Raw genomic sequence first — 20,079 nt, forward strand, 5'->3', positions numbered from 1 at the left:
TTTTTTTGAGCTCTTCACTATAACGGTGTTTCTGACTTATGTATTTGTGTGTATGTTTCTGCCTAGTTGTGCAAGCACTAAATGACAAGAAATAGTATTTTCTTGTAAAATTTTAATGGTGTCTTAACACTATTCTTTGGTAGTCAGATAATGATCTTGAAAAATAGATTCTGCCTGACAATTAGTGAAGAGCTGACTATGTATAAGGATGGCTAAAGCCTCTCCTTTGCAATACTCAGCAGCCAAAATAACACAGAAAAGATTAACACAGAAAAGCACAAAAATATTAGCTTACATAGTCATATTTACTGGTGTTTTCTCTAATTTGGAAATAGAAAAGACTCCACAATCTGCCCCAGGTTTTCTTTCTTCTCCTTTCTTTCCCAGCAGGACCTGAGCAGAAACCATGGTCTGCAAACAGCAAGTCGGATGGAAAAGGTTTTTTGCCCCATTACAAATATTTAAGCATGTCTGATTCTTATTTTTTGGACAATTTTCTGTGAGTAAATACTGATTTTATAAGTGTCTGCAACAGTAAGTGTAGTATTGGTCCAGTGTCACCAATACCCTGATTCTGTACTCAGCACAGCCTTTAGGCCTTGGAGCCTTTTTCTTCAATGGCATGGGAGTTTAAAACATTTCTCACACTTGAGCTGAAACCAAACTATAGTTATTTAAGGAACTGAAAAACATACTGGAACATGTGAATATTTCATTTGTAGACAGCCTCTGTTTATCCTTGCTTCAAAGAAAAACAAAGCCTCTTGGCTTCCTTGTTGTCTTCTTCAACACAGGATGGGAACTCTGCCTTACTTTCTGCAGAACTGTGCAGTACCTAACATCAAAAAACTGACATTTTCATCAGTATGAAAACTCCTGCAGTGCTGCACTTAACTCTGCAGTTTGCAAGCATCTCAGCTACCCTTTCTGCTTGCCTTGCAGAGGAAATGTGGCTGCAGCTTCATCTCCAAGTGCAGAAACAGCGACAGTATAAGAAAGTGGAGGGCCAAATTAACTGTGGTTTGTGGTATTTCTTCTTCTGCTTCCATTTTCTGCCCTCTAATCCACACATGTAAACCCATTTACTTTAGAGAGCGAGCTTTGGGCATATATATTTGTTCACCTGTGATTTCATTCCTCCCCCCCTCAACACCCCCTACCCCCCAGAATGAATCAATCACCAAGTCTACTTTAATCACAGATAAGATGCTCTCCTGGAACTAATCACTGTAGCTTCTTTGATTTTAAAGGAGCTATGGTCTTTTTTTTTTCTTTTGTGAGAAAAGGAACTAGCTAGGGTTAAAGTACATTCAGTGCTTAGAAAAGACATTCTTTTTTGCTTATAGTAACTCACATAGATAATTCTATACCCTCACTTCCTCTGTGTTATGTCAATTGTCATCCCACTCTGCTGGATTTTGCTCTCATACAAAATAAATACAAACTGAATTCTTGAACATCAAAAGGAAAAAAAAATAAGGAAGGTAGTTAAAAACAACACAGAATACACTAATAACCAATTTTAAACTATTATGAATCGCATGCTTATATTGTGTCACTTTAAAATAAAACACGACATATTATTTGGCCATATTTTTACAATTTTTAAAACTTGCCCCCAATGAAAAATGGGGCAAGTCTACTTTCATTTACTTGTCAAAACAATATCTGCAATGTAAATGGTGCTACTCCTAGTCCTGGCCATATCTAGCTTCCCAAGTCCTCTACTACAGATTGGTAGTGATGTAACAGAATCAATTTGGAGCAAACAAACTGATCCAGGTCCTACCTACAATGGCATCTTTTTTTTTCTCATGGGACCACTGGCTTTCTTCAAAGCTGAATTTCTGGAAATTGTCATACTTCCCTGGTGAAACTCAGAGAACCTAAAACCTGTTAGCTTTGATAACAAACCTGTGGGATGTATTGCTGAAGACTGCTATGAAGTTTTCTATGACATATAATGAAGCTTTGTCTGCACACAGGTCACAGTGCTTGAACAACTGATAATCCCTGCTAATTAATCTCACACCAGGACTCTGGTTACTGACACCAAGCCACACATGCAGACTGAGCAGTGTCTTATCATTCCCATGATCACCAGGAAGTGCCACCTCCACTGCTAAAGCTTACCAAGGAAGAAACCTTGGGCAAAGAGGCACCTCCTCAGCTCTAGGATAGCTGTAATAATTCTGTTCAGCATACTCTTTTAAACCAGAACAGGCAAAGCACTACAATATCTGAGGGTAGAAAATGTCATACATGTAAAAAGGTGCTCTTAGAGTGTAGCAACTTCTCCTAAGAACTGGAAATAACCTTCTTTTGCTAGTAAAATTGTTTAGTGTAAACAGTTGCAGTTACCTCTGCACCTGGATAACTATTTACATTAAACGTTACACTACTTATCTAATGACAAAACATTAGCAAAAAAGAAATTAGTAGATCAGGCCTCATACATGTGTACTTTCAAACATGTACAAGAGCAAAGAGTTTTAGTAAACTGAACAAAACTATTACCATGGCCTCATGTAGAGCAGTGGTGGCCTTGTGACTTGCAGCTGCATAGACCTTTCAAAGACAAGTCCAAGCACAGGTTTGCAGCACATTACCATGCACTCAAACACCTTTCTCTTCTGGTCTACAGCATTTTGTGCAGTTTCTTGGAGATATCACTTGAATCTCTTTTGGTCTTGTGCCTAAGTAGCTCTTACACTGATCTTCCTTCTGGTCACATGAGAAATCAGTTTGTTCTTCTCTGAAATCCTTTGAGCTTTATATAGTAATTACAAAGTTGTTAGATGGACAAGTACATAATTTGTTTTCTTTCCTTTTGTATTCTGGTATTTAGAAAGCTGATAGTTTGCATTTATTTTTTTTAAAGCAATATTTTAAATATCTTTTGGCATTGGGGAAGTTTTTTAAGTAATGGAACGTGATTTAAGGAGGTTACTATGTGTAGTTTTCATTTTTTTACAGAATACTTTTTGGAAAATGTGTATTTTTCATGTAAATCAAAAGAATTTGAGACAAGATTGTTATCTAGGGTAGAAGTTTGTCTAGCAGAACCACATCACAATTTCCTGAAATCTAAATATTTTAAGTTTCTTACATTAGAATAAATAATTTCCATAAAAGAGAGACCTGATCCATTTTAACCCTCTAATAGCATATATGGGTCCATTGTAGTTTTTTTTTTTATGGACTAAAATAGTAATATATTACAAAGAAGCCAGAAAGAAAGAAGGCAAGCACATAACCATCTTTGAGAAGGACAAGGAGAATTTGAGGCTGTACAGGCCACTCCGCTGAGCTGCACTCCCTGGGAATGTTACATACTGAGTCTCCTACAAGCACTTCCAAGCACAGGAAAGATAAGAAGGTGATTGAGAACAGCCAGCACAAAATTATCAAGAGTAAATTATACCTGAACAACCTGATTGCCTTCTGTGATGAGATGATTCGCTCTGGGATGAAGGGAGGAGCAGTGAATGTTGTGTACTTTGATTCTAGCAAAGCCTTTGATATGGTTTCCCATTATCTCCTTAGAGCCAAATTAGTGGCGTATGGATGCTGTAAGTGGATGATAGCAGGGGTAGAAAATCAGCTGGACCACCATGCTGGAAGAGTTGCAATCAACAGTATGAAGCAGAACTGGTGACTGGTTGTACAAGTGGCCTCCCTCAGGGATTCATAGTGGGGATAACACTGTTCAATATCTTCATTCAAGACCTGGGTGGTGGGATGGAGTGCACTCTCAGCAATTTTGTAGGCAATATGACATTGGAGGCAGCAGCTGTGGTTCAAAGAATCTGGGCAGACTGGAGAATGATCTGACAGAAACTCATGAAGTTCAAGGGCAAATGAGGTCTGGGATCTTGCATCTGGGATAGATTAAATAGGTTGCTATAACAACAATGTAGCTGCTTGTCTGGAAAGCATTTATTGCCCTCTGTTCAGTAGTTCTGAGGCTGTATCTGAGGTGTCTCTTTTGGGGTATGCAGGACAAGAAAAGCATTGACATAGTGGGGCAGGTGCAGTGGGGAGCCACCAGGACAGCTATGGAGCTGCATGATGTGCTTGTGAGAGCAGACACACCTGGGTGTGTTCAGCTGTGAGAAATGAAGACAAAGAGAAGGTCCTACTGCTGGTTCCAAACACTTAATGGGAGAGGAGCACAGAGAAGACAGAACCAGGCTCTTTGCAGAGGAGTCCAGTAACAGGACAAGCAGCAGCAGCCACAAGTTGGATAATTTAGAATTCTTATTAGATATACTGAAAAAATGTTTCCCCTGTGCAGGTGGCCAAATACTGGAAAGGTTGCAGGATTTCCTTCTTTGGAGATTTCAGAACAGGAATGGATCAAAGTGATAGGTGGTGCAATGGTGACCATGGGATTTCATTCGGTGTAAATTGGGCGGAAGTTTACTTGTTACTTTGTTTAGATACTGTAAAGATACTGTTTAGATACATGGGAGACCTGATTTTCACAAGGTCTACTAGAGCTTCAGAGTTCAGTTATTGTTGTCAGCACTTGGGGTCTTGGTATCTGAGGTTTTGAATGGAGGCATTCAAAATAAAAGGATGCTTCTGTAAATTGAGCTTTGAAAACTCTGTATCTTACTTTTCTGTGACTTTCAGGAGAATTTCCAGGGCTAACCTAATTGTTATCAGTGGAGTGTTTCAAGGTCTCAAGCAGAAGAATGCTAGAATGTTCTAAAGCAACACTGAAAGAATGCACAAGCATAACCTTTTCTCAAAACAAAATCTGCAGTTCCAGGGACAACTGTCCAAATTAGAACACGTGGGAACAACTGTAATTCTGTGACAGCTCTTCATCTATTGTAGTTCCTGTGATTAACCACAGTAAGCACAAAATGCTAAAATGGCAGCTGCTAAGGAATCTGTATTTCTGGGCTATGAACTGAAAAATCTTCTGAAATTTTGAAAATTATAAATATAACAGCTAGAGGAAAAATGGAACCTACAGTGTTTGGGGTTTTCTACAAAACTCTGTACCAAGCATTTTTTATTAAAGGTTGTGCAATTAACGAATTAAATACTGCCTCTTATTTCTCAATCTATTATTCAATTGTGTATCCTTTTATGTTTTAAGGGTTATTAAAAGCAGGTAGAGGAAGCTTAATTTTTTTTCAATACGATAAAGAGCATATTTTGGGGGAAAAAAAAGAAAAAGAAAGCTTTTATACTGGCACAAGAGCAATTAATAGATTATTCAAATTTACATTTATTACCTGATGTTGAGCAAAACCCCTTTCAAGTTGAAGAGTAAACAAGAAAATGTATATACAGAATGTTCTTATTAAGCTTATATTTGATGCCTTTTGTAAAATATCATTATTTTAATAGTGAAATCTAATAAGTTTGAGGAATTTTCTGGGAAAAAAAAAGGTTTATATATTGTATATACTGCCCTCTAACCCCCCAGCTGAAGTAACAATATACAGGAACAGTTCTGCAATTTCCCAGCTGATAAGACCTGATAAAGTAGGAGTTGAATCTCCAGAGAGACACTGGAAAATCTCAATTACTCTGGAAAGCTGCACACAAACAACTCACAAAATTGAACTCTAGGCCCTGCAAACCTAAAAAGGGTTAAAAGACTTTTCTACAGAAAAAGGAAGAGGTTAGCCCTTAAAGACCATATAAGCTGCAAAACCTGGCAGTTGTGGCTTGTTAAACTGCTGGGAGGTGGAACTGGCAGCTGTGCTGCCGAAGTGGGGAAGTCATAAAAGGGAAGCAGAGGGCCCCAGAGGGAGCAGGACAGTTGGGTTTTGCATTTCTCTGCCTTGGAGAATTGACTTTGTTTTAATGAAAATGGACACTGCTTCTCCTGGATGCTGATCGTAGGGACACTTAGTTGGCTTGTTTATGGAGAGCCGAACAAGGTGAAAATCAGCTGTCCTGGCTTCCACTGTTTTTAGGATTGTGACTACAGGAGCTGCACCTGGCTGTACTAATTTCCCAAGCCTAGACTGAAGTGGGATGCTATGTTTTCACTCTTAAAAAAAAAAACCAACAAAAAAAAAGAAAGCACCACTTATGTTAGTTGCCTGATCTCAAATTTGAGCTGATAATCTCTTTGCAGGGCTTTGGTTTTGTTCTGTGCTTCCTGTTGAGGAACAAAAATAAACTGGTAGTGCTTAAAATGAAATGTCAGAATCCTTTTGGCTTAAGAAATCATTACATTTATCTTTGCAAATTAATTTTAACAATTTTGAATTTGTATTTTAAATTTTGTTCCATAGACCACTTGGAATCTTCTGTAATACTGTGAAATTCTGTGAATCCTGTAGCTCTTAATGGCACATCCGAAAATTGCAGGCAATGCTTTCTGCCTGTAAACATATGTATCCAGTAATCATCCCCCCATATAGATTGACTTGTTCTTCTGAATATGGAGCAATTAAGGAGTCTGCATTTTTATTTATCCTTTTCTGCTTTACAAATGAAGGAAAGTATTTGTCTTAAAAATATTTGGTCTGGTCTTTTTGTATTTCCAAAAAAAAAAAAAAAAAAGTAATGGTTAATAATTTGACATCCTTGTAGGTTTTGTGCTCTTGTTGCATATGAACTGATTTCAGACATTATTTATTTTCATCATGTCTTTAAGACATGTTCTTTTAAAAAAGTGGCAGCATTTCAGAACTACAGGGTAGATTTCAAGCAACCCAGCTTGGCTTGAAGTGACATGTGCCCAGACCAATTTATGGAGTAATGGAACAATTTATGAGTCTGCCTTAGCTGAAATTAGTTTCTATGGCAGTCGGCCCAGGGAAACTCTGTGAGCCTTCTGTTCTTTGCAGCTGCAGAAAATAATTGTAAAGAGGAATATTACCTTCCAGTAGCTAGGCAAAGCCTCACAAACTATGTGATATCCCTGTCCTTCAAACTGGAGACCCTAACTCACCAGCAGAAATGCTCTGGGTGACCAGTGAGAGAAAAAGCAAGTGATTCATATACTTTTTCATACTGAAATAAAATAACAAATGAGTTTTATGTTTAAACAACCGTGATAAACAAAACTCTGTGGCAAGCACCACAAAGAGCACACAGATTTTAGAAGCAAGCTTGCTAAATCATGGTTAATCCCAGGCCTTCCTTCAAATTGAAGGTGAGAGCTCACGCTCCTGTTTTAATTTATTCTAACTGTTGATGAAGTCAGTCAAGGGCAGCCATTCATTAGCACAGTCTTGCTAGATTGTTTACAATTCTTCTCTCTCCCTTGTCCACCAGTTTCCAGTTGGGAGTATCTTGCACCTAAAAATGGGACAAAGTGGGAATTTTAGTACTAATGGCAGAACAAATGGAGCAGACTGGACAATGCAAAATAAATAGTTTACCCCAAGCCTACTTTGTTATGTTTTACAAGCCTAGAAGCTCTTCCTTTTGGTCTCCATTGATGTTTCTACATGCACTCTGTTCTATTAAAGATAGTAAGCTACATCATGAGAGGCAGAGTACATTCTGTGCTTGCAAAAAGATCAGCTTATTCCACTGGTGGCATCACAACTCTTTAATAAGGTTTCCAAGCAATGTGAGTTTGCTCTGGTTGTGCTCTTTTTTTCAGTCCTTGTGGAGTGCAAAAGCTTTACATTCAGTTATCAAGAAACTGGACATTCAAAGTCTCAAACACTTGTATATATTGAGGTGTGGATTTCTTTGAAGTTGAGTAGGAACTGCCAGTCAGGATTTGAAATGCACAGTAACCCAGAGAATTCATCTCCTCCTCCATTTTCCTAAGTGCTTTACATGGGAACTAGACCCTGACTAGGTTTCTAAGATGTAGCTAAGGACTCACTGAAACGTCAAAAGAGGTTTTACAGTCACATCTTGGCCCTTCATTTTTTTGTTAGTATCTGGACCATCATCACAACATTTAAGTTAGTTTGTTCACCAGTTATCTGTGAAGTGAAACATGCAGTGTTGCCTGCAATGCAGCATGAATGCAGTTGTGGAGATATGTGATCCAAGAGATAGAATTATAGAGTCATTTAGGTTGAAAAATACCTCTAAGAACTAGTCTACCTATTAACCTAGCACTCCCAAGTCCATCACGAAACCAGGTTCCTAATGGAGATGTCTCTCCATGGGCATTACAGGCAACACAGTGCCAGGTTTAGTCTTAGCTCTGAAGTGTTTAAATACTGTTCCAGCAGGTCTTTAATCTCCCATTTCTGTATAGGTACCATGAATGCTGACTGTGACATATACTCACAGTGTCATGCTGGAAAAAAATCTGTTAATGGACTGAAATACAACTTCCATGTCATGACAGGTTGTATGAATAAAACTTCCTTCACACCTGTATAAAACTGTCCCTAAGGCATAAGGGAACAAAGAAAAGACCTGGATTGTGTGCTTGCTCTCTCTGTAGAGAGCCTGTCTCCAAGGCTTAGCTTACAATAAGGATTAGGGTACAGTTAGAATTAGGGTCGAGGGAAGGACAGTCTGCATCTTCAGTTGGAATGGGTTTACAAAGGAGATTCAGAGAAAAACAGTGCAGAGAGAATTTGGAAGGGAAAGTGTTTTGGTGTGGACATTGGTGGGGTATCCTGGTCTAAGGCTCATCCTGTGGCCATGGTTAGGGCTGAGAAAAAGAGAAAACTATGGGGAAGGCAAGAAGAGGCTAGTTGGAAGAGGCTAGAAGAGAGCTCTCAAAGTGAAGGGTGGGCTGCAAAGAGAAATTGGCCTCAAGAACTTCTTATTCTGGGCAGTGGCTGAGGGTCATGTCTGAAGCTCAGTCTCTGAGAGTAAAATCAGGGTTAGGCTTGAGAGGGGGAGCCATGAGCTTCTGCTGCAATGGAACTGTGAAAGAATGGATAACTGGAAGTGTTAGCTGCAAGTAGAATTTTGTTCCCAGAAGTTTTCTGTTTCACCTAGCCCAAGGTAAATTGTAGCCCAAGACTCAGCCTTGGGTTGGGTTTATTGATATGCCTGAGATGGGTTGACCTTGGCTGGATATCAGGTGCCCATCAAGTTACGCTATCACTCCCCTCCTCAACTGGACAGGGGGAGCCTCCTATCCAGATTCAACTTCACTGCCAATTTTATCTATCTTTTCCCCCAGTGGGGGAATGGGTGCCTGTGGTCAGATCATTACACACTGTCATTGCTGCTCCATTCTCCTTCTTCCTCCCCTGCTCCAATGTAAGGTCCCTCCTACAGGAGACAGTTCTCCATGAACTTCTCCTACATGAGTCCTTCCCAAAGGCTGTAATTCACAAAGTGCTTTAGCATGGGCCATTTCCACAGGATGCAAGTCCTTCAGGAGCCGACTGCTCCAGTGTGGGTTGGCGTCTTCTCACAGAGGCCACCCCTATAGCCCCCTGCACAACCAAAACCTTGCCATGCAAATCCAGTAGAGGCTAGGCTTAAAATTAGGGTTAAAAGAAAGAGAGCCCAGAGTGGCACTGAGAGTTGAGTTAGAAAGGAGGTGGGCTGCAAAGAGAACTTGGCTGGGAGACTGTTTTGGTTTGGGAATTAAAAGGGGGGTGACAGCATTTGATTATGTTTACATCAGGATTAGAGTTAAGGCTGGGAGAAAGAGCATAGAATTCCAGCAGGAGAAGAGTTAGAGAAGGGCTTTTAAGGGGAAGTCTAAGTTCAAGGAACTTGGCAGGGCTGCCTGGTCTGAGGCCCAGCCTACTCTTATGGTTGGAGTTACAACTGAGGTTATTTTTGACAAGAGAGTGTACTGCTGCAGTTAGAACAGGCCTAGCACACCTGGGGTGCAAGAAGAACTTTGTTGCAAGAAATTTTTGATGTGACTGGTGTTCTGCAGTCCTGGTCTGAAGTCTAACATACAGCTTGTGTGAGGGTTAGGGCTGGTGCTGGGAGCCAAAGAGAGCCTAGAGCTGCAGATGAAGGGGAGCTTGAGAGCAGCTGATAGTGAAAAGCTTGGGCCACAAGGATAGCTTGCCTGCAAAAACTTGGTGGTGGAAGCAATGGCTGAGGGGCCTGGTCTAAGGCTCAACATAACATAACATAAAGGTGTAGGGTGAAGTTTGAGGTTATGTTTGACAGAAGGAAAGAGACAACAGCTGCAGCTGGCTCAGGGCTAGAAAGTGACTGTCCCAGGGAAGTGTAGGCTGCCAGAAGAATTTGGCAGCAAGAACTTCCTGGTGTGGGCACTGGCACCACATCCAAAGCCCAGCATATGGTTTGTTTGAGGCTTAAGGTTAGAGCTATGAGACACAGAGGACCTGGAGCTGCAGCTGGAATGGAGGTAGAAAGCAGATCTTAAAAAAAAAAAAAAGGTGTGGGGTAGAGCTAATGTGGCAGAGAGAATATTTTATTGAGGGCACTGGTTGGGGGACCTGGTCTAAAGATCTGTCTTAGTGTTAAGGTAGGCATTTGGACAGAGAGAGCCTACAGCTGCAGACGGAGGGAGCTTAAAAAGGGAACATGTCAAAGGAAAGGGTAGACTGTGAGAAGAACGTGGCTGTGACAATGTTTTGGTGTGGGCAATGGCTGGGGACCCTGCATTGTGATTCAGCATAAAATTACATTTTCCCTCAGGGTCACTGCTAGAACTGGGGGAGAGAGAGCCTGGAGCTCCAGCGGAAGGTGAGTTAAAAGAGGTTTGAGAGGGATGTCTAGGCTGCAAGAAGTGGACTGGGAAAATTTTTACGGTGGGCATTGGCTGAAGGGCCTCAGCCTCTGTTCTATTTTAAGGGATAGGATTACAATTGAGGGAAAGACATCCCAAGAGGAGTGTAGGCTGCAAATGTAATCAAGTTTTGTCTCTTCAAGTGACCCCTGAGTTCAGCTGCATCTGTCTCGTGGATTCAGTGGAAAACCTGTGCCCACAGTGGTTCCTACAGGAAAGGCAAGTACAGGCAACCATCTTTGTTTGTGACACCTAAAATTGAAGAGGACAAATCTTTGCCTCAGACCTTGTCATGTAGATAGCCCAGGCCTCTGAATTTTTAAAATTTTGCTGTAATTGTTATGGTCAACATCTTCTGTTCTTCTGATAAAAAACCTTCCTTAGTGAGAACTCATATTTGCAGAGAAGAGCTCTTTAGAATCTATGCCAAGATGACTCTTCCAGACTCTTTCCAGAAGAGCAATCTCCTTCTTCAGCCTTCTGTATTTTTATTATTTATAAACCAAAATGTTTCACTATATGGATTTACTCTGGAAAGATGAAGAAAGACACATATGTGGCAGATGTTAGCCATGTTGATGTGTGCAGCATTGCACAATGCTCAGATGTCATGTTCTAAGTGTAATGTAAGGGATAAAATGTGTACTGAACTCTTCCGAAAGTCTGACTTCAAATCTATATTTAGGCATCTAAGTGACCTGCTTTTATTCAAAGGTGCTGACAACTCAGCTGCTTCCATTGACTGCAGCAGAATATAAGGGATTTTTTTGTTGTTGAATCCATTTTCAAGAACAAAAATTACAGTTGAGTATCTCTGTAACTCCTAAGTAATTCTGCTGGGCAAAAAAAAAAAAAATGGACAGAAAATTAAATACATCTCTGTTTCGTCCTACTCTCCATAAGATGAAGGCAAGGGACCATATAAGAAATCCCAGTAACTGCTTCTATGCAGGAGGGAGATTAAACATTACTGCTTTGGATTCCAGAATGATAAATAACTTTGCTGTTGAGATCACAATGGCAAAAGAGAAATGGAGACTTGCAACACATTTTTAAATTTATGTAAGCCTGTGTTAGGGTCCCAGACTCATGTATTGACCTTAGCTTCCCTGAACAGCCACACCTGGGAACACATTCTGCCCAGGACCTCCACTTAAGCTCAGGCAGGGCACAGTTTAGGTCTTTGCCTGAGCTACGTTGTAGGTATACCTGTCTCCAGCTCCATGTTCCGGTTATACCTTGGGCCTCTCTCATAGGCAGCTTGCCTGCACCTCTGTTTCTGGCCCTGGATAGATCCTGTGCCTACGTTGTGCCTTCCTGGATGGACCTGGTTCATCACCTCAGCTTCTCTGGGACTGCTGATGTGATGTGTGCTCTTGCCAGCACCCTGCCCACTGAGTGTGGGCCCGCTGCGCCCGTGCCTTGTCACTGAGGGCACTGGTTGCAGTGGGAACCCTCACTTGTGGTTTGTCCACCTCATGGAGCTGCCCTGCTCTTGCTTCTCCCTAAGGATCTGGTCACCTTGCTGAAGCTTCAGCTGATGAACAAAGCAAGATCTACAGCAGGCAGGTCAGTTTGTATTATTCAGAAGCTGCTGTATGACTTATTGTAAAGGCACAGGAGATGTATGCTCTATGTTACCTGTGGGTACTGGCCCCAAACAGTGACGGCAGATGTCATTGAGTTCCTCATCGTACAGCGGAGCAAAACTTATGCAGTGTTTGATATTTCTAAGCTGGGCAGATGTGCCTTTGCAGGATGTTGCCTGTCACTGACCACATCCTCTGTGGCCATGGAGACAATCAAGAAACATTCTGATGGGGGTGTAACAGCACAGTGAGGTCATAGGGGTGCAATACTCTCGCAGGGGACCGAGCTTTCTGCATTTGCTGCACGGCGGCTGTAAGGAACCGCTCTGCTCAGGGAGCCGAGCTGGGGCGGGAGCAGCAGGCAAAGCCCTGCCGCAGAGATCCCTCTCATTCCTACAGATCCCTTACAGAGGGAACTGGAACCGGAGTAACTATCACACAAACTGTTCGAAGTTACGGTGTGAGCGACTAGCTAGCTAAAGAGTAGGGCGATGGGAGGTTCGGTTCCTCAGAGGACTGGCGATGGGCGTGAGGGCGAGAGGGCAGCGGACTAGAACCACTTTCTCCCGGGGGCGGGGCCGAGGCAGCGCCCACCTCCGCAGGCCCCTCTCCCTGAGGGGAGGGAGGCGCGGGCGGCCCTCCTGCCTCGCTGCCCGCGGCCGCGCAGGCGCCGCGCGCGGGGAACATGCGCAGTGGGGCGGCAGAGCCGGCGCTCCGCGGTTCCCGCGGGGGCGGGGCGGGCGCGCGGTGCGTGGCGGGCGGGCGGCGGCCGCTCCCCGCGGGGGGGGCGGGGCGGGGCCGCCGCGCCGAGCGGGGCCATTTCAGCCGCCAGGCCGGGATGCGCCCGGCGTCCCGCGGCTGCCCGCCCGCCGCCCGCTTGCCCGCGGGGCTGCGGCGCTGATCGCTCCTGCCCGCCCACCGCTCTGCCCCACACCAGCCCCTTCCACCTCTGCCGCCGGCAGCGCCATGGCGGCCCCCAGCAGCGTCGTGCCCGTCATGGCGAGTAAAACCAAGACCAAGAAAAAGCACTTCGTGGCGCAAAAAGTGAAGTTGTTCCGGGCTAGCGACCCGCTGCTCAGCGTCCTCATGTGGGGGGTCAACCACTCGGTAAGCGCCGCCGTTCGACCCACACAAGCCAGCCCGTCGCGCTGGGGCATCGCACCGGGGGGCTGCGGGGGCACGGGCGGGACCGGGGCAGGCACGTGCCGCCGGGAGCCCCCCGCCGGCTGCTGCCCCTCGCCCGGCGGGGCCGGGAGCGCGTTACCGAGCCTGGGGTGTGCGGCGCGGAGCGGCTGCAGTGCCCTGCCCGGGCGCGGGTGATGTGCGGGGGCCGTGCGGGATGCCTGCGGTAGCCCGTGTCCGCCCTTTGGCCCCGCGGTTCCGCTCGGTGGCAGCGGGCGGGAGGTGCCCGGGAGGGGACGGTGCTGCGAGCGGAGCCCGAATAGCTCCGCTCCTGCCGCCGGCCGCGCGCGGGCGTCGCATGGATGTGCTGCAGTTGGGAAAAATCCCGGTTATCAGTGGGAACTGGCCAAGTTCGTCCCGTGTCCGTGCGGTTCGCTTCGGCAAGTGTCCGCTGCCAGTGTGCGCGGGGGAGGGGAGGAGGAAGGGCTTGGTGTGGTAAGGCGGCAGAACTGCACCATTTGCGAAGTGCTCCATCACCCTGCGGGGACGGGCGGCCCGGGCTCCCGGAGAACCCCCGGCCGGGCGCTGGTCTGCGTTAAAATAAGGAGCCTGGTAAAGATGTCACATGGTTTGGGCATTACGAGGTTCAGGTCGCAGCTTTGCATCTTTAAATAGCCACCATGGCAGGTTAAAAGTGTAGAGCCCAAAGATCGCCAGAAATCGGGTATCAGGGCAGTTGAGCAAAGAGCGTATTCCCTTCTGCTGGTGGAGCGAAGCCTGTACGCCTGTATTGGGTTTGCATGGGTTACGTCTGCTGCTGAGTAACGAGCCTGTAAGAATGTCAGTGTGCAATTTGAGATCAGACTACAAATTTTGAAACGGTCGCATGAAACCGACAGAGCAGCCTGTAGTATTTACTCGGTATTCCTTTTGTTTCCTACGCATCCATATCCCGTGAGTTTTTTACCTCTGGATGTTTCAGTAGTTTTTGCCCAAAGTCTGGAGTCTGTGCATCACGACTGAGCTCTTGTTAGACTGTGTTAAACAGCACAGTGCATGAAGTGAGGATCATGGGGAAATGCTTTGGCTGTATGTACCAGACAGAGGAGAAGCTTCAGTGAAGTTGAATAGTCTGTTTAAGGTAGCACTGTGAGTCGGTAGGTAATGGTGACAAAAGATTTCAAGTTTTCTGTAGGTCAGTTGTAAGCAGTGGCATCCTATGTCATGAACTGATAAGACAGTAATTACTTTCTACAAAGCAGAAATATCTTTAATTGTGGAAGTGCATGATATTCTGTTTGCCTTATTTCGGCTTAAATACACACATTTCTTTTGCTCCTTTTGTAGTGGCTAGTGTTATAGAAAATTCCCAAACAGGCCTCTTTAATGAAAGAAAGCAAGCTAGTAATTACAGGGTGAGAGACTTGTACTGAATGGCTGCGTGTGCTGGCTGTTCACTGTCTCCCTGAGGAGAGAGGGAGATCACTGATGAAAGCAGAGATCTTCCTCTTACAACAGCTCGTTGCTATGCGAGTTCACAGGGGAAATACCACTACTTTTAGAGGAAAGACCTCTTCACTACAAGTAATAACCAAGTATATAGTGACAAATGCAACACCATATGTAATCCTCACCATCCTGCAGTCACGTGCTGTAGTGTGCATAGCTGTTCTCAGTAGAAAATGTAATGAAGTGTGTTGGTTCATGCACAGAAGATGCAGAATTGTGAACTGAAATCCTCTCATTGGAGAGGCTCAAAAAAAACAACACCAGCAACACAACCGGCTCAAAGAAAAGAGGCTTCACATTCACATGAAGGTGATGCTTGTAGGTGTGAATATCTGTTGTGTTCTGCACATGGCATTCCATTTCCTTACCCCACTGCAAAATGTAGTCATGAGTAATGCTTGGAGGCCCTGTGGAAGTGAAATCCCGCTGAATGAGAGAGCATGGAAAAAAAGGTTAATTTGATGCGTCCAAATTAAACATCTCTTCTTGGCCAAGAATGCAGCATTGAAGTGTTGCAGGCTCCTCTGTTAGATGCTTTTCCTGTCATTTTGTAATGCTTCATATGGCAATGTCCAGCAAATGAAAATAAGTGTACAGCATGGTTTAACTCTGTTATCACAAATAAGAGTTTCTCATGGGAGAAATACAAATAATATGTGTGGATTAATTAAGAACATGAATTAGGAATCCTTAGGTTTCTCAGCAGAATAAACAGAAATCCGTAAGCAAAGGCCAGACTAAGAACAGAGCATAAATCATAGTTCATGATGGGAATAATTAAACTTAGAACACAGTAATCATCTGAAAAACTATGTTTAAGACTGCCTGTGGTGCCTGTCAATTAATGAGACAATAGAAGCCTGGGCCTTACTAACTGTCTTGGGGAATAAGTATATATATTGAAACAGTGAAGCTGAGATACGGTTCCTACGTTTTGACATTGCTGCATGGTTTGGAAGGAGACGCTTTGTGAAGATAAAGGAAAAATATTGGTTTTCTGCAGGCTTATTGGTTTTTTAGTCTTTGGACTATACTTGATTGTTGAGTTTTGGAGGATTTTCAGAGTTCGAAATTGTATGTGAAGAAGTTAAGGGAAAAAAACCCCAACAAACTGTTGTCTTAACTCTCCTGTCCTAGAAGGAAACATGACTCTAAAGGGAAAACCTAAACACTGGTGTCACAAAACTGAGGGCTGACAGGAGAGGTGTGAATTCTTAATGGGGGGAAAAAATTGCAGAGGCATGTCTGTGACCCAAGGTTCTTATCAATTACCCACACATTCAAGAAACGGTAAGTAATTTGCTGTTGCTGTTTAGGTAGAAGTAGAGAGATACCTAATGCAAAATCCTGCTTGGTAATACAGTCAAATTCAGTAAATTTCAAAGGGCATGTGAGAGGAAACCATGCAAACATTACCCAATGTCTTACGAAGCAATAAAAAATGTGTTCACATTCACGGCTGTAAATTCATTTCTCAGTGTTCTGACACATGCTGAAGAATGAAGCTTGCTGCTAAGTGAAAGGGAAAGCAACTGTGTCCCATTTTGTAGATCTGATTGTAATACTGATGACTTGTAGCAGCAAAGACTAATTGTCAGTGCTTGGATCTTGCAGGCATCTGCATCATTAACAGTTGATTTTATCTTGGTCTTTTACCCTCTGTCAAAGATAATCTGGCTGTGCTACTGAAATAAATATTTAAAGTCAGTGGTTAGTATGACTTAAAGCTATATTTTTAGCTAGCACCATAATTGTATTTATTTTACAGCTGATGTGGTAAATAACATTCTTACCTCTATATTGTCACTGCTGCTGGATTTCCAATAAGTGTAGGAAGGAGAGGAAAGGAAGGTGGCATATAACTTGTTTTTTGTGCCTAAAATTGAAAGCCACAGATTGTGTTTTCTTCATCCTATGATGATCATCCCAGGCACAATGATGGTGAATGTGCTCTCACTAGAATTAGTTGCCTGCTTCTGTTAGGAGCTTGTTAGGAAAGCTAGGAATTTGTAGGCTTAGGTCCTTCAAAACATCATCCTGAAAGATGGCAGAAAACTAATACAAGTGGATTTTTTGGTAACTAATTTTGAGGTAAAGAACAGACTGCTGGAGAGCTTGCCTACTGTGTCAACCATTAAATTAAATATAGTTAGGAGAAGAGCATGAATGCCTAATGAAGTTATTGAGCATACTGTATAAGTAAAAAAAAAACCAACCAAAACCAAACAGCCCCCCCCCCCAGCCCCTGGAATCTGTAATCACCATCTGTTTCTTGGATGATTACAAGCTGATCCAGAAATTTAACAGTGCCTGACTTCTCAATGGCGCTTGCTGCCTAATAAGCAAGTGTGGAGAAACAAGAATACATGGATAAAATTACTTCCCCCCCAGCACTTTGTGGAGTACATCAGAAGGAGTGTACTTTCTGTGGCTAAAGAATTCAACACTCCAATGAACTCCATGACCTTCTCCAACTGCTCACATGAGGCACTGTGAGCTTGACACTACTGTTGTACTGTTCCTTGTATTCTTGCTTTATTTTTAACAGAAGTGGAGCAATACCAGGACAGAATAATGAAAAGAGAGCTGTGGGACGTCAATCTATCAGTGTACCTCTTGGATTCCTTCACCTCAGAGTCAGAAACTGGGAGGGGGGGAAAAAGCATGACAAGCAAATGCATCTTTCTCCCCCTCTCATGCAGTAAGATATATTTGATCACATTAAGAATGCTTCTGTATCTGCAGAAAGCTATAAAATGTGTCTTCTAGTCAGTTTTCAGTTTGGGGGTTTTCTTAACTAGTATACTGGTCTTTCTTGTTACAAATTTTCATCCAAATACACAAGTAGCTCACTTGTTAATTAATACCTGTCCTTAAGTTTTAACAATCCACTGGAGAGCTTGTTAGGTAAAGTGGAACCTCTTGGTTGTGATGTAAATCATTTTTCTTAGACCTGACTTACCTAGCATCTCTCCTAGGAACTTTGTCCTGACCCATGGTACATGTAGGAAAATGACACTGAAAAAGTGTTACTGAATTTTTCTGTAGGAAGATGAAACCAAAGTAATTGAAAACTAAGTTATGCCCTCTGGAATACAAACTCCATGTTTATGATTAGCTTCTGTTAAAGAAAGGGTGAGATTGGTTGACTGAAACAAGCCCACAGCACTTAGTACTAGTGGTGTGCCTTCAGAAGTTACAGGAATTGATAACATCTGTGTCCATATTTTTAATATAGTCTCAAATGATGATGTGACTGGTGGCACCCTGAGGATATGGAACCATAATATTGACTCATGGCACTGGCTGTCAGTACAACAGGTTGGTTGGAAACTGTCTTGGGGTGGGGAGAGCTACTCATCACTTGCCAGGTGTGTTCTTACTATTTGTGTTTAATGCAAAACATCACTGCTGCGGCTGTGTTATAAGTGGCTTTTCAAAACTAAGGCAAAGTAAAACTAAAGGTATTAATCAAGATTTTCAATAGTGAGCTTGGGAAAAAACATCTTTTGAATTGTTTAGTGGAGGTGGTGTTAGACTATGGGACAAGGCTCTTTCTAAGAAGCCGGAAGAAACAATGTATTAAAAAGCATTGATTACATCAGAGCAGATAACAAAGCAATTAAAACTATTTTAAAGTAGTCAGTTGGGCACTCAGCCCAGATGTTTCCATATAGAAGGAAGCAGAACAGGAAGAGCTATTTATTGAAAACTTGGTTCTTTTTTGGGTGTCAAGCTCTGTGTACTGCAGAAATTAATTTGATACTGCTTTTGCTACTGAGTGGGTGGACTAATAAAAATAAATTGTAAATATTATGGTTAGGTTAAGGGTAGTAAACATGCCTGCATGAAATACAAATAGGAGTGATATTTCATGTCCTTCTGTAAACTATTGAAAGGGACACATACAAAAGCTTTGGTTAGGGATGAGAGTGGAAGAGCTATGAAAGAGTTGTGACAGCAGTTTCAAAACTATGTTCTGTAGTTTCTTCCAGTGTACAATATAAGGTGCTGCAAAGGCTAGGGTCTTTTTTTTTCCTGTGGATTTTTGAAACTGAATTTCATTAACCCCAGCAGAAAGGGCTGGACAATGTTCCATGAAGCAAATAGGCAGCATGAATTGGTTTTGTTGGCTCAACTTAGCTATCTTGTTTGAGTATCCTGCACCAGATGCCTTAGGAGTCTCTAGGGTATTATTTTTTAATTCCTTGCTCATTGAAGCAGACACTTGCATTATGCCCATTGCCAGGGCCTAGTAGATGTTTTTTTTTCCTCCTGTAGTTTCAGGGTGGCAAACTTTGTTTACAATAATTGACTCACCCCATTATTCAGTTCCTGTTCTACAGTCCTGTTTTCTGTTCTTTCTTGAAAACATCTTGTGCCTTAGGGATCTGTAAACTAGTTATACGTTGTGCAACCTCATGACAACTTTAGAGTAAGGCGATACTACTGATTATTTACAGGTCTTCAGTGTAATCTTGCCAAAACTAAGCACTTGGGAGCTGTAGTCATTTTGGCTTATGGATATCTTGACTTGAGAGGTTAGTCATCTTGGTTGTTACCTATGAGGTTTTAAAGGTTTGAAAGTAGTACGTATTCATCTCCATACTCCAGTATGAATTAATTATTTTATGTTTACTTCCAAGGCATATTTCCATGTGTTTCCATTTCTTTTACTTGGTGCTTACTATGTAATATCTAACACAAGTTCTGATTTCCCTTCCTGATTTTCATTATTGGTAACTCATGTGTTTGCACTTAGCAAAACAGTTGAAGCAGTCTAAGAAATGGCTGCCTTGCTATGGATGGTAATCAATGACAAACCTTGTTTGTTTTCATAGTCTGCATCCTGGTGCATGGTGAAATGAGTTAGCTTTCAATTGTTGAGATAGTGACTTCTTGCATGTGGTTTGCTATGTGATCATCTGTCTTATGATTTTCCTGTTGAGCCTCTATAATAAGTTAATTTGTTTTGTGTTGAGAGATTGCTTAATAAGGGTGTTGTGAAAATAGTTTGAAGTAGCTGAATGCTGTAGTGGTGGATCTCAAACTGAAAAGAAAATGTTAGCTTTATCTTCAAAGGATGGGGTTGAATGGTTTGCAGTAGAAGTACGTCATGGCCATACACCTTTTAGAATACTTGATTTTCATCAGGTTTGGTGAACAGCTACCTTGTGTACTGAGGCAAGGTAATTAATCAAATCCAGCTCTTTTGTGTGCATTGTAAGT

The 20,079-nt window shown here is 42.7% G+C and overlaps 1 protein-coding gene and 1 long non-coding RNA gene across 3 annotated transcripts in view; one reads left to right on the plus strand and one right to left on the minus strand.

The window, feature by feature from the left end:
* Nucleotides 1-7,120: 7,120 nt before the first annotated feature.
* Nucleotides 7,121-12,913, minus strand: LOC128794714 (uncharacterized). The gene is made up of 2 exons (XR_008433237.1): nt 12,272-12,913; nt 7,121-7,278 (listed from the first exon to the last, which is right to left on the minus strand). It is a non-coding gene; the product is annotated as an uncharacterized LOC128794714 (long non-coding RNA).
* A 106-nt stretch (nt 12,914-13,019) lies between these two features.
* Nucleotides 13,020-20,079, plus strand: part of PIP4K2A (phosphatidylinositol-5-phosphate 4-kinase type 2 alpha) — a 108,039-nt gene continuing 100,979 nt past the window's right edge. The window contains exon 1 of one of the 2 annotated variants that reach the window (XM_053950854.1): nt 13,020-13,326. In XM_053950854.1, coding sequence (XP_053806829.1) covers nt 13,186-13,326 — 141 coding nt within the window. In that variant the 5' untranslated portion in view covers nt 13,020-13,185. The remainder of the gene's footprint in view (nt 13,327-20,079) is intronic. The other variant, XM_053950840.1, reaches the window with a different exon arrangement.

This window comes from Vidua chalybeata, chromosome 1 (assembly GCF_026979565.1).
Source record: "Vidua chalybeata isolate OUT-0048 chromosome 1, bVidCha1 merged haplotype, whole genome shotgun sequence".
NCBI lineage: Eukaryota > Metazoa > Chordata > Aves > Passeriformes > Viduidae > Vidua > Vidua chalybeata.